General features: G+C 35.5%; 1 protein-coding gene and 1 pseudogene across 40 annotated transcripts in view; one reads left to right on the forward strand and one right to left on the reverse strand.

Moving 5' to 3' along the window:
* The window catches only part of KLHL3 (kelch like family member 3), a 235,899-nt gene that overhangs the window by 140,015 nt on the left and 81,245 nt on the right, over positions 1-14,639 (reverse strand). For 38 of the 40 annotated variants that reach the window (XM_039836141.1, XM_039836138.1, XM_039836134.1 and 35 more), the window contains one exon: positions 14,282-14,357. The exons of the other annotated variants lie outside the window; for them this stretch is intronic. In XM_039836141.1, the coding sequence (XP_039692075.1) occupies positions 14,282-14,292 (11 nt within the window). In that variant the 5' untranslated portion in view covers positions 14,293-14,357. The remainder of the gene's footprint in view (positions 1-14,281; positions 14,358-14,639) is intronic. 40 annotated transcript variants of the gene reach the window in all.
* Positions 4,749-4,867, forward strand: LOC120581769 (uncharacterized; annotated as a pseudogene).

Consider the following 14,639-nt stretch of genomic DNA (forward strand, 5'->3'; position numbering starts at 1 on the left):
ACTACATGCATATTTAATTCATCAAAACTAAAGTCAATGAATATTTTTATCCAATCCTTAGGTGATATGAGGAACATTTAAAATGCATTATCCCCCTCCTGAATTATATTATGGTTATGGTTATTGTATATTTTAATTTTTTAACTCTACTGAGACATAATTATTGCTATTTTACACAATCAGTGTTTGTTTAGATTTAGCCATATGTCTGCCACCTTCTTTGATCTTTTTTCCATCTTGCATCTCAGATCTTCCCTCTGGAATCACTTTCTTTCTGTCTGAAATTCCCTTAGGATTTCCTATAGTGATCATTATCCGTAGATGAACTCTTAGTTTTTGTGTGACTGAAAAAGTCTTTCTTCTGCCCCCATTCTTGAAAAATATTTTTGTTTAATATAAGTTCTAGATTGACGGATATTTTATGTCAGCCCTTTAAAGATATCTACCATTCCACTGTCACCTGGTTTCCACTGCCGCTATTAGGAAGCCAACTATTAATCCAACTGTTGCTCCTTTGAAAGTAATTACTCTTTTCCTCTAGTGCTTCTGAGATTTTTTTTTCTTTGTCTATTATTTGCTATAGTTTGTGATGTGTCTTGGCTGGATTTACTTATTCTACTTGGGATTGTTGAGCTTCTCTAATATATTCTAAAATATTTTTAGTCATTACATCTTCAGATAATGCCTCTGCCCCATTCTCTTTCCTTTCCTTATATAACTCCAATTAAATGAATAAGTCCTCTTATTCTACCCACCATACATCTTACTTTCTCTTCCAGATTTTCCATTTTTTTGTCTCTCTTCAAAGCATTCTGGATGATATCTTCTGATGTACCATCTAGTTCACTAAATTCTCTCTTTAACTTTGCTCAACCTTCTGTCAAACCCTTCAACTGAATTTTTATTAGGTTACTTATTCATTATTTCTAGAAGTTCTATTTGGTTCTTTTTCAAATATTTTTCTGCTCCTTTTTATAATTTCCTTTCTCTGCATATATTTTTAGGCTTGTATTTTATCTCTTTAAACACTGTTGTTTTAGTGGTATTAGTCATGAAAGCTATTTTATGAGGCAATAATGAGTGACTCCAAAATTCCAATGGCTTAAAACCATGAACATTTGCTTATTGCTTTCTTTCTATGTTCACTGTGGGTCAGGTGCAGTACTGACCCATATCTTCTTTGTTTTGAGACCAACACTGACAGATAAGCCATTAGCTGAAACATTAACACTTGTCATAAGAGAAGGGAAAGAGAGTATGACCAAGCACATGCTGAGCTCAAATCCTTCACCAGGAAGTGACATGTCACATCTGCTGACATTTCAAGTACGATCCTCTTGTAAGGAGAGGCACCAAATTTCATGAATAATAAAAAGTCTGTCATAGCCCACCCTTATTATTAAATATTTAGTTCTCCTCCCCTGTCACATACAAATATACTTACCTTGTCCCCAAGGGAGAAAACCTAAAGTCTCACATAGTCCCTGCTTTGAGCTCAAAGTCCAAGATCTCTGAGTGATAGGTGTTCATCACTATATTAGGTCTAGATAAGGTTCATTTTAACCTAAATATCTTATGAACTAATAATACACATTATCTGTTCCATCCCACCCAATATATATACAATAGTGAAATGGGGTCAGGATAATTACATTAATACTCCCACTTGGAAGGGAGAAAAATAGGAGTCAGAATTCTAAAATCCCATTAGGTAGACAATTACAAGGGGTTCCTATTCTGCGGGGGGTTATATTTCTTGAAAAGATCTTCATTTCACTTCCCAGGAGTGACTTCCTAATCCATTGTTCACTGTGGCCCTTGGTTCTGCCCTCTGGCAGGATATTCCTTTTCAGTTATTCTGGGTCAGAGTGAAGAGGTCATTGGAAAATAGGCCCTCCTTGGGGGACTTAGCAGCTTTCTCTGCACATTTCCTTTCCAAAGAACATTGGGGTCAACAGCTGCTGACTCTTTTAATCAAGGCTTGTGGTACTTTTAAAGTATAATTTTTTTCTCAAAAACATACTTTATTTTCTATTTATTTTATTTTAATCAGCTCCCTATATCAATAGCCATACACATAATTCTTTTCAGAACAATCCTCCCTCATTAGAGCTCCTTCAGATACTTCAGCCTACCAAGCTTCTGTTGAAATATACCCTTAGTCTCTTTTCCTTGATCATTTTGTCAAACTAAAAAGAACTTAATAAACATCACTCTAATCCACACATAAGTTTTCAACAATGAGTGTATGTTCACATCCTTGATATGATCCTTGCTTTATAAACTAAGCATTTTTAATCAGACCTTATCATTTAAAAGCCTTAGTTTTATCTTTTATGAGATGAGAATCATTTGCATCTTCCAAACCTACAAGTTCTAAATTTCTGTGCTGTCTTAATTTTCTTTCAAATTAAGAAATTATTTTTCTGCTTGTAAATCAGCCACTTCTTTTTTAAGCCCATCTCTTTCTTATCATATCTTATCTATCAAATGCAGCCAACAGTAACTAACTCACACTATGAACATTCTATTTTTCCCAAAAATCTTTCCACAAAGAAAACCATAGGCCCAGATGACTTCACCATCAGGTTCTACAACATTCAAGGGAGAAATAAGTCCAATACTATCCAGATTCTTTCAGAGAATTTTTTTAAAAGTTTTTCCTCCAACTCATTTCATGAGGCTAGCATAACTCTGATACCAAATCCACTAACAACAGTAAGAAAAAGGAGAACTTACAGGTAAGCTCACTGAAAAACATAAATGCAAACTCCCTAAACAAAATATTAGTACACAGAAAACTGCAATATATAAAGAGGATAATGAATAATGATTAATTTGTGTTTAAATAATACAAAGTCAATTCAGAAATAAAATATCTATTAATATTATTAACCACAATGATAGGATAGAGAAAAAATTATCTTAATAATGACAGACAATATATTTTATAAAAGTTAATATTAGGACTCCAAAAAAAATGGCATAGATGATAGAGGCTCTGTTCATCCCTCTGGTGGCCAAATCAAAGTTGTGACGGTAATAAAGAGCAGCAGCAAGGAAAAATCGCCTGGGATCTAGATGAACAAGCCATGCAACTAGGGAGAAGTCCAGGAAATCACCCTGCAACAGCAGAAGGTAGGACAGGACGGGGCAAGGACGTGGGGCTGCCCAGTCTTGAATGGCTGAGTGAGACGGAGGCTGCAGCAGTGGCAGATGCCTCTTAAAGGGGTGCATCTATGAGGGGATTTTCACGGTGACACACCTGCTCACTCTGAGCACCAGTGCTGATTCAGCTGCACACAGTGGGTACCAGGGACTTACAGGGAGACATTGTCAAAATGAGGGCCTAGGAAAGACTCGCTCTGTACAGAAGTGCCAGCAGCATCCGTTGTTCCCTGTTGATCCCTCCCCACTCTCAGTGCACGGACACAGAGCAACCATCGCCATGACATCATCAAACTGGAGAACAGAGGTCACTCTGCCCAGAGGATTCCCTGAAATCCTGCCTACCCCAACTCGCAGCCCCACCCAAGCCACATCCAGTTGTATCCTCAGTGAGTCAGGTGCTCCTTGCTGAGCAGTGCCGAGACTCACACTGGAGGCAGCTCTCCTCAGTTTCTGGTGTGGCCTTTTGGATTGCTTGCTGAATCTTAACAGGTGGCCCCAGAGGGGCAGAGGTTTGGGCTAAATTTGGCCTGCAGCTGAACCCTTCTCAGGACTGTGCCACTGGAACCTACTTCACAAATCCACACTAATAAGACCAGGAGACTTAGGAGCTTTGCTTAGTACATAGAAACAGACACAGAAAGGCAACCAAAATGGGAACACAAAGAAGCAGAAACCATATGAAAGAAGAGAACAGAGATCTAGATATAATGGAGTCAAATAATCTAACAGATGCAGAGTTCAAAATGCTGGTTATAAAGTTGCTCAATTAACTTTGGGGAAGTGTAGAGAACTTCAACAAAGAGGCAAAAAAACATGGAAATGGAAATTATAAAGGGAACCAGTCTGAAATGAAGAACATATTATTTGAGATGAGAAGTATATTAAATGGAATAAACAAAGGAATAAACAATGAATAAAGAAGAGGGTCAAATGCTCTATCTAGAGGACAGGAAAGCCAAGGACATCCAATTGGAATGGCAAGAAATAAGATGCCAAGACTATAAAAATAACTTAAAGAGGATATGGGACACTATTAAGGGTCCAAATATCCATCTGATCAGCGTAACTGAAGAAAATCAAGATGTTGAACAGCTGTTTGAAGAAATAATGATGGAAAACTTCCCTAACCTGGTAAAGGAAATGGACATAAAACCCAAGGAAGCTCAGAGAATTCCAAAAATCAAGGATCCAAAGAGGCCCACACCAAGACACATCAAAATTAAAATGCCAAAGGTTAAATGCAAAGAAAGAATATCAAAAGCAGCAAGAGAAAAACAAATAATTACATATAAGGGAACACCCATAAGACTGGCAGCTGATTTCTCAGAAGAAACTATGCAGGACAGAAGTGCTTGGCAAAAAATATTTGACAGGATGAAGATTCAAGACCTACAACCAAAAATAATTTATCCTGCAAAACTATCATTTAGAATTGAAGGACAGATAAAGAGCTTCCAAGACAAAAATAAGCTAAAGGAATTTATCACTACCAAGCCGGTATTACAGGAAATGTTGGAGAGACTTCTTTAAGAAGAAAAAACATGTAGCAGAAACAGGAATAAATAATGGTAACAACTGTCTATGGCCATGCCACCCTGAACATGCCCAATTTCATCTGATCTCAGAAGCTAAGCAGGCTCAGGCCTGGTTAGTACTTGGATAGGAGACTACCTAGGAATACCAGGTGCTGTAGGCGGGAAAAAAAAAGAAAGAATGGTAGCAACTACATTCCTATCAATAAGTACCTTAAATGAAAAAGAATTAAGTGTTCCAACCAAAAGACAGAGTGGCTGAAAGGATAAGAAAACAAGACCCCTACAAAAGGAAGGGGATGGAAAAAGATATTGCTTTGATGGACCTAGAAGATATTTAAGTCAGACAGAGAAAGATAAGCACTATATGATTTCGCTTATATGCAGAATTAAAGAATAAAAAGAACAAATTAATCAAAATCGGACTCACAAATATGGTCTGACAATTTGGTCTCAGACAGAGACAGATTCGGTACAATCTCAATAAAAATCACTAACAGTTTAATTGTAGGTCTTCAGAAGCTGATACTAAAATTTATAAAGAAACACAAAGGATCACATGGTAGCCAAGACATGGAAACAACTCAAGTTATTATTCAGTGGATGACTGGATAAAGAAGATATGATACATATACACAATGGAATACTACTCAGTCAAAAGAAAAGATAAAATACTGCCATTTGCAACAACATGAACGGATCTTGAGAATATCATGCTCAGCGAAATTAGTCAAATGGAAAAAGACAAGAATCATATGATTTCACTCATATGTAGGATAAAACCAGAAAGCAACAAATGAATGAATAAAACAAATTCACTGACACAGACAACAGTATGGTGGTTATCAGAGGAAAAAGAGGATGGCAGGGAGGCTGAAAAGGGTAAAGGGTGTCAAATATATGGTGAAAGACGAAAACTAAACTTTGTGTTTTTTTCTATTTTTTAATCTTCATTTGGGATTTTATTAACACATAAGTGTATGTATTTTCTTTAAATTTCTTTATTTTTTATGGTGACAGAGGTTAACGAAATCCAATAAATTTCAGCTGTATACTTTAACAGTAAGGCATATATATATTTACACTGTGTATTCACCTCCCATACTTAAAATTCTTTGTCACCATATATTTGATCAACTTTACCCCATCTACCTCAACCCACCCCCCAACCCATACCCTCTGGTAATCACTAGTCTATAATCCATGTCCATAAATTTCTGTTTCTTTGTCCAATTCATTTATTGCTTTTAGGTTTATATCCCACATATAACTGATAACATGTGATTTTCAACGTTTTCAGTCTGGCTTATTTCGCTTAGCATGATAATCTCGAGGTCCATCCATGCTGTTGCAAATGGCAGTATTTCATCTCTTCTTATGGCTGAGTAATATTCCATTGTATATATGTGCCACAGCTTCTTTAGCCAATAATCTATCGTAGGACACTTCAATTGCTTCCATAGCCTGGCCACTGTGAATAATGCTGCTATGAACATCGGTGTGCAAATATCTTTACGGATATGGGTTTTCAAGTCTTTGGGGTAAATACCCAGTAGAGGGATGGTTGGATCATATGGTAGATCAATTCTTAGTTTTTTGAGGAACCTCCATACTGTTTTCCATGGTGGCTGTACCAATTTTCACTCCCACCAGCAGTATATGAGGGTTCCTTTTTCGCCGCATCCTCTCCAGCATTTGTTATTACTTGTCCTGTTGATTATAGCTATTCTGACAGGTGTGACATGGTATCTCATTGTGGTTTTGATTTGCATTTCCCTAATAGCTAGTGATATTGAGCATCTTTTCAAATATTTGTTGGCCATTTGTACATCCTCTAGGGAGAAGTGTCTGTACAAGTCCTCTGCCCATTTTTGATTGGATCATTAGCTTTTTTGTTGTTATTGAGTTGTATGAGTTCTTTGTATATTTTGCATATTAGGCTTTTATTGGAGACATTGCTTGCAAATATATTTTCTCATTCAGATGGTTGTCTCTTTACCTTGTTGACCATTTCTTTTACTGAGCAGAAGTTTGATGTAGTCCCATTCATTTATTTTAGGTTTTACTTCCCTTACCTTTAAGGTCATATTCATAAAATCTTCCTTAAGTCCAAGGTCCTTGAGTTTCGTCGCTCTGTTTTCTTCCATGCGTTTTATTGTTTCAGGTCTTATATTTCAGGTCCTTAATCCATTTTGAGTTAATTTTGGTGTGTGGTGATAGACAACAGTCTCGTTTCATTCTTTTGCAAGTGGCTTTCCAGCTTTTTCATCACAATTTGTTGAAGAGGCTTTCCTTTTCCACTGTATGTTTTTGGCTTTTTTGTCAAAAATTATTTGCCCATATAAATATGGGTTTACTTCTGGACTCTCAGTTCTGTTCTACTGGTCTGTGTGTCTGTTGTTTTGTTTTGTTGTTTTTTGTTTTGCCAATACCATGCCGTTTTGATTACTCTCACTTGCATTATAATTTGAAGTCAGGCAGAGTGATGCCTCCAGCTTCGTTCTTTTTTCTCAGGATGGCTTTGGCAATTGGGGGTCTTTTGTGTTTCCATACAAATCTGATGATTTTTTGTTCTTTAACAAATGCCGATGGGATTTTGATGAGGATTGCATCAAATCCACATAATGCTTGAGGTAATATGGTCATTTTAACTATGTTGATTTTTCCAATCCAAGAACACGGAATATCTTTCCATTTCTTTGTATCTTCTTCGATTTCTTTTAATAGGGTCTTGTAGTTTTCATTGTATAGGTCCTTCGCATGTTTTGTTAGATTTATTCCCAGGTATTTTATTCCTTTCGTTGCAATTGCAAAAGGAATTCTTTTTTCCACTTCTTTTTCTGACACTTCATTATTAGAGTATACAAACGCTATGGATTTTTGAACATTGATTTTGTACCCAGAAACTTTATTGTATTTGCTTATTGTTTCTAGTAGTGTTCTTGTGGACTCTTTAGGGTTTTCTATATAGAGAATCATGCCATCCGCAAATAGTGACAGTTTGACGTCTTCGTTTCCTATTTGGATGCCTTTTATATCTTTCTCTTGTCTGATTGCACTCTCTAGGACCTCCAAAGTTATATTGAATAACAGTGGCAATAGTGGACAGCCTTGTCTTGTTCCTGATCTCAGAGAGAACGTTTTTAGTTTTTCACCATTAAGTATAATGTTGGCTGAGGGTTTGTCATAGATGGCCTTTATGATGTTAAAGTACTTTCCTTCTATACCAATTTTGTTAAGCATTTTGATATTAAATCGATGCTGTATCTTGTCAAACGCTTTTTCTGCATCTATTGATATGATCATGTGATTCTCATTTTTTAATATGTTTATGCGATGTATCACATTATTCGATTTGCGTATGTTGAACCATCCCTATGCTTTTGGGATGAAGCCCACTTGATCATGGTGTGTAATCTTTTTAATATGTTGCTGTATTCGGTTCGCTAGTGTCTTATTTAGGATTTTTGCATCCGTGTTCATGAGAGATATGGTCTGTAGTTTTCTTTTATTGTGCTATCTTTACCAGGTTTGGGTATCAGGGTAATGTTAGCCTCATAAAGTGAGTTGGGAAGTATTGCCTCCTCTTTGATTTTTTAGAAGAGTTTGAGGAGAATAGGTATTAAATCTTTGAATATTTTGTAGAATTCACTGGTGAAGCCATCTGGTCCTGGACATTTACTTTTTGGTAGGATTTTGATGATCGTTTCAATTTCCATACTGCTGATTGGTCCATTTAGATTTTCCAGTTCTTCTTGATTCAGTCTAGGAAGATTGTACTTTTCTAAGTACTGGTCCGTTTCTACTAGGTTATTACATTTAGTGTTATATATTTTTTCATAGTATTCTTGTATGATCCTTTGTATTCTGCGATGTCAGTCGTAATTTCCCCTCTTTCATCCCTGATTTTGTTTATTTGTGTCCTTTCTCTTTTTTCTTTAGTGAGTCTAGCCAGGGGTTTGTCAATCTTATTAACTTTCTCAAAGAACCAGCTCATTGTTACATTTATTTTGTCTGTGTGTGTGTTCAATTTGTGTGTGTGTGTTCAGTTTTATTTCTTTCTGTTCTAATTTTGATTATTTCTTTCCTTCTGTTGACTTTAGGCTTCATTTGTACTTCCTTTCCGAGTTTTTTAAGATGAAGCGTTAGGTTGTTTATTTGGGCTCGTTCTTGTTTTTGGAGGTAGGCCTGTAATGATAAGAACTTTCCTCTTATGACCACTTTTGCCACGTCCCCAAAGTTTTGATATGTTGTACTATCATTATCATTCATTTCTATGTATCTCTTGATCTCTCTTTTTATTTCTTCTCTGACCCGGTTATTCTTCAACAGCATGTTGTTTAATCTCCGTGTATTTATCGTTCCTCCTGCTTTCTTTTTACAGTTGATCTCTAGTTGCAAAGCATTATGAGCAGAGAATATGGTTGGTATGATTTCAACCCTCTTATATTTCTTGAGGCTATCTCTGTGTCCCAGTATGTGGTCGATCCTTGAGAATGTTCCATGTGCACTAGAGAAGAATGTATAAGCAGCTGTTTTTGGAATGGAAGGCTCTGTAAATGTCAATTATGTCCAGTTGGTCTAATGTGTCATTTAAGGATGTTATTTCCTTATTAATTTTCTGTTTGGATGATCTGTCCATATCCGACAGAGGGGTATTTAGATCCCCTACTGCGATAGTGTTTTGGTCTGTTTCTCCCTTTAGTTCTGTTAGTAATTGCTTTACATATTTCGGGGCTCCCTGATTGGGAGCATAGATATTAATAAGTGTTATGTCTTCTTGGTGCTTGATTCCCTTTATCATTCATTACGAAGTGTCCCTCAGTGTATTTCTTTACCTTTTTTATTTTGAAGTCTATTTCATCTGATATTAGTACTGCTACTCCCGCTTTTCTCTGTATGCCATTTGCTTGAAATATCATTTTCCACCCTTTCACTTTGAGTCTATATTTGTCTTTGGAGCTGTGATGTGTCTCCTGGAGGCAGCATATGGTTGGGTTTTGTTTTTCGATTCATTCTGCAACTCTGTGCTTTTTTATTGGTGAGCTCAGTCCATTTACATTTAGAGTGATTATTGAAATATGAGGTCTTCTTATAGCCATTTTATCTTTTGCTTCCTGGTAGCCGCTCGGTGTTTCCATTGCTTCCTTGTCCTTGTGTTTCTGTTTTCTTTATTTTGGTTGGCTTTTGTGTGTTTTTCCTCTGGTTCTTCTTCTTTTCTGTTATATACTTCAGTTCTGAATCTTTGATACGTGCTTACCATTACAAATATGTATAAGACAGATATATATATATATATTGCACATTCATTATCTCCATTCCCCTTTGCGAATTTGGATCTTTGAGTCCTCCACTCTTCAGTTATTATTGTCTCAACTTGTCCCTATGTATGCTGAACGTTCGTTACTATCTTGCTATAGCAATTCTTCTTCTTATTTAAGCTTATAATGCCCTATTCTTAGGAACGGTTGCACTCCTCTGCTTCTATTTGCCTGATAGTCACCTTACTCCTAATTATGGTTTTTTGTTTTTTTTTTTTTTTGTCATTTGTTTTAGGTGAGCTGACCCCTTTCAGTATTTCCTGTAGTGCAGGCCTCGTAGTGGAGAATTCCCTCAATTTTTGTATGTCTGGAAAGGTCTTAATTTCTCCTTCATATCTAAAGGAGAGCTTTGCTGGATACATTATTCTAGGCCGGTAGTTCCTTTCATTTACTATTTTGAATATGTGATTCCACTCCTTTCTGGCTTGTAAGGTTTCCGCTGAGAAGTCCGATGATAATCTAATGGGTTTTCCATTATAAGTTACCGTTTTCTTCTCCCTGGCTGCCCTGAGAATTCTGTCTTTGTCGTTGATTTTTGATAATTTTAATACAGTGTATCTTGGTGAAGGCCTTTTTGGGCTGAGATAATTGGGTATTCTGTTGACTCCTTGAATTCCAAGCTTCAGCTCATTCCTTAGATTTGGGTAATTCTCGTCAGCCGTTTGTCTGAAAATGCTTTCTAGTCCCTGCTCCTTTTCCTCACCTTCGATAATGCCCATTATTCTTATGTTTCCTCTCCTGATGGTATCAGCTAGTTCTTGTATTTCTCTTTCATTATTTTTCATTTTTCAGTTTCTCTCTTCCTCCTTCTGATTTATTTCTAGATTTCTGTCTTCGATATCACTGATCCTTTCCTCCATTTGGTCGACTCTTATTTCCTAAGCTTGCTATTTCAGTTTTCAACTCTTGCAGTGTGTTTTTCTTATCCCCAGAAGATCTATTCTGTTCTCTTTGAGGGTTTCAATCTCCTCGCTCTGCTCATCTAGGTGTTTTTTCAATTCCTGAAATTGTTGATAAGACTTGTTTTGGAACTCACCGAGTGTTTTCAGAAGTACCATCCTGGATTCTCTGTCATTTAAGTCATATATTTCTATGTCTGTAAGCTTATTTTCTGGAGACATTTCTCTTTCTTTCTGAGATGGCTTGTCACCTTGGTTGTTCATAGTGTTTAATGGACTATTTCTCTGCCTGGGAATTAATAGAAATGTCTTCTGCTTTTTTTCTAGAAAGAAGATTTATTATATACAGGTCTCTCTTTAGCCTGCTGTAAAGAAGGAACTTTTCATTTGGTTTCCAGTAGGTGGCGTCTAATTCTCTTTTATCCCTGCTTTATATAAAGCCTTAATAATGCCTTTTTATTTTCTTGTAGATATTTAATCACGCTCACTACCCTCAGTTTCAGTCCCTGTCAGTGTTAGAAAACTAAACTTTGGGTGACAAGCAAATAATGCAAGATAAAGATGACGTTTTATATTATTGTACACTTGAAACTTACATAATCTTATTAACCAATGTCACCCAAATAAATTTAAATTTTGAAAAAAGCAATTAAAAAGAGAAGAGCCATGATACTTGAAGAAGAAAGAAGAAACTGGGAGGACTTATTCTATGATATCAAAACTAATACAATATAGTAATTAATATAGTGAGATATCGACACAAGAGTGATTGAAAAGACAGAGCAATATAGACAGCCAGAAATAGACCTATGCATACACAGACTTTTGATAAATGACAGATGGCACTGTGAAATAGCAGACGGGAAGACTGTCTTTTCAATAAATGATTTGGGGATAATCAAATATATCTAAGAACAAAATAAAACTGTTCTTCTTCAATTACATTAGTCTTTAAGATCAGGGGTGAGAGAGAAGATCAGAAATGACAGCAAAGTAAAAGGTTAGAGGGGCACACCCAAATGGACTGAAATGCCACAAAGCTGGAAAAGAAATGGTCTGAAATGGCAATGGGGATGTAGAAGTAGGTAGGCAGGTAGGTAGGTAGGTTAGGTAAGTTAGGTAGGATAGGTAGAGTATGTAGGGTAGGCAGGTAGGTAGGTAGGTAAGGTAGGTTATGCAGGTAAGTAGATAGATAGATAGATAGACAGACAGACAGATAGATAGACAGACAGACAAGTGGAGCCTATTCTCATTACTTGTGGTAGTTATATTCTATAAAGTTGCCACAAACCCTGAATTAGTGAATACTGAAACACTGATCCTAAGAGAAATCCAGGATTAGGTTCCTGTGAGCATGTAGTCACATTTTCATCAACCAATCAATACATAACCTTGTTTGAGTATTTCTGTTTAAAGATACCTTATTTAATATACTCACAACAACAGCAGTATCACTCATGCCTGAATGAAGCTTATCTAACATATATTTTCTCTGCAAAGTACATCACAGCCTTCTTGCACTTAAGAACATTAGACAGCACCTCACTACACTTGGGAGACTATTTTAAAAGGTAAAATCACCAACAAAAGGCACAACAATGTGAAAAATATTGCACTAAATAGACCATAAAAAAAGACACTTGTTTATGGTATGAGAGATGAAACAGGAAGGCAAAAGAGTTGCCTTGTTTGACCTCAACCAGGAACATGCTCTTAGGTGCTTCAAATTTTTCACCAGTCTGTGCATGTCCTCAAAGACCCTGAAAGCATTATGAGTATTGATTTGTGGATTACAAATACACTTTAGTGAGTAGGTGAATTCATAAATATGGAATCCTTGACTGAGGATCGAATGAATGCGTATGTTCTCTGAGAAACACCCTTGAAGCTCTGAATGGAATGGGCAAGAGGGTGCCTGGCGGGGCTTGCATTTTGAGGAATACCCAAGGATAACAGAGATGAAAGGAATATAATTTGGAGTTAACTAACCCCAACATTCCAAATGAGTCTAGTAAAAAGTTCTTTTGGAAATTTTTATGCTTTCACATATTTGTCTGCCATAACATCATAGGACACTGATTAGGTCTGAATATGAGAATATATCCAATATGCTCAAACACTGTGTCACAGACTGTTACTTCCTTAGGATAATTCCTAGAAATAAATGTGGGCTAATATTTAGCCACAAATAAGGTTGTTTATAATAGGGCATGGTCTGTAATGGTGGGTGGAGAAGACCATCAATAGGAAACTTGTTGAATTATGCTCTATCTGTAAAATAGATATTGTTATAAAAGTAGTATCTTTGAAATATCTCCTGATTTGTTACCAGTTTCTACCCCTACTTCCACCCTCCCCCATCCAAACCTGAAAGAGAGGTAGGAGAAGATAGAATCTTATAATAAGATTGGTATAAAATTAGGCATTGTCAAAAAATAAAGTATTACTTTAGCTGCCATTTAAAAATCATGCTAGCCACCAGCTCACAGAAATCATCCTGTAGTGAAGAAGACATCAGCCCTCTATTAAAACTTCTCCTTAAAACTAGAATTGGGAAGAACTTGCTGGATTGTGAGGAAGGGAAATGAGATAAAGCTGAGAGGCAGACAGGACTTACATCATATAAGACTTTGTAAACAACAGTAAAGAATTCTGATTTTATTACAATTGCAATTAGTGTCGAAGGTGTTATGTAAAGAAATGACCTAATTTATATTTTCTCAAAATTCACTCTGATATGATGCAGAGAAATGATTGTGAGGAGGTAAAAGAAAATGTAGAGAGACAAGTACTATACTATTGCTTTAGTCCTGATGAGGAATGATGATGAGTTGGACTAGGGTGAGTAGAACAGCAACGGAGAGAAAGGGTTAGATTTAAGACACATTTTAGAAAAGGTAATTCTTTAAAATGCTAAAATTGATTGTATTACAGAGGTGATACTAAGATTTTCCCCCTCATTCCATTTCCCAAGTTCTTAAAAATGTTCTTACATTTGAAATAAAAATATTTACTTTAAAATAAATGAACTCTAAAATAAACAAATAAGATACTTCTAAGAAGACTCATGCCTAATATTTGCAGAGTCTAGGACAAGAGGATAAATGAAAGCTTATATCATATCTCTAAAAATTTGAAATTTATAAAATAATCTATTAAAGAAAATGTTTAATCCATATAACTTGACAAAACAAAAAATGTGTAGAAAGCTATGATTTTTATATGACTACAAGTTGATAAAATATCAAAGAATATTGAATTTAAGAATTATTACACATGTCTGGATATAACAATGAATAATAAAATAAAGACATACATAATTCATAAATTATAATATATTCCATAAAATTTTTCTTACCTTAACTTCATCAAAATCAGTTACATTGTTATGAATAAGCTTTCCTCATAATTTGTATTATATTGCCAGTAATGATCTAAAGGATTAAAAATAAAATATAATTTATTCAAAGTATATAAATTTGAAGCTCTTGCCATGAAAAAATATATATTTAATGTGAAAAATCAAAGATTAAAATTTTTTGTATGTTTTCAATTATCTTCTTTCTAAACTGCTTTACATTATCTATAAAGTTAAAAGCATTATATAAATTATAATTAACAAATACCAAGTTTTAAGTAAAATTATTATAATAAAGTTGAAACTCATATACTCTTTTAAAAAACTAATTAAATGCTATCGTATATTTTTACAAAAA

The sequence above is a fragment of the Pteropus medius genome, unplaced genomic scaffold (assembly GCF_902729225.1).
Source record: "Pteropus medius unplaced genomic scaffold, Ma_sr-lr_union100, whole genome shotgun sequence".
NCBI classification, from domain to species: Eukaryota; Metazoa; Chordata; class Mammalia; order Chiroptera; family Pteropodidae; genus Pteropus; species Pteropus medius.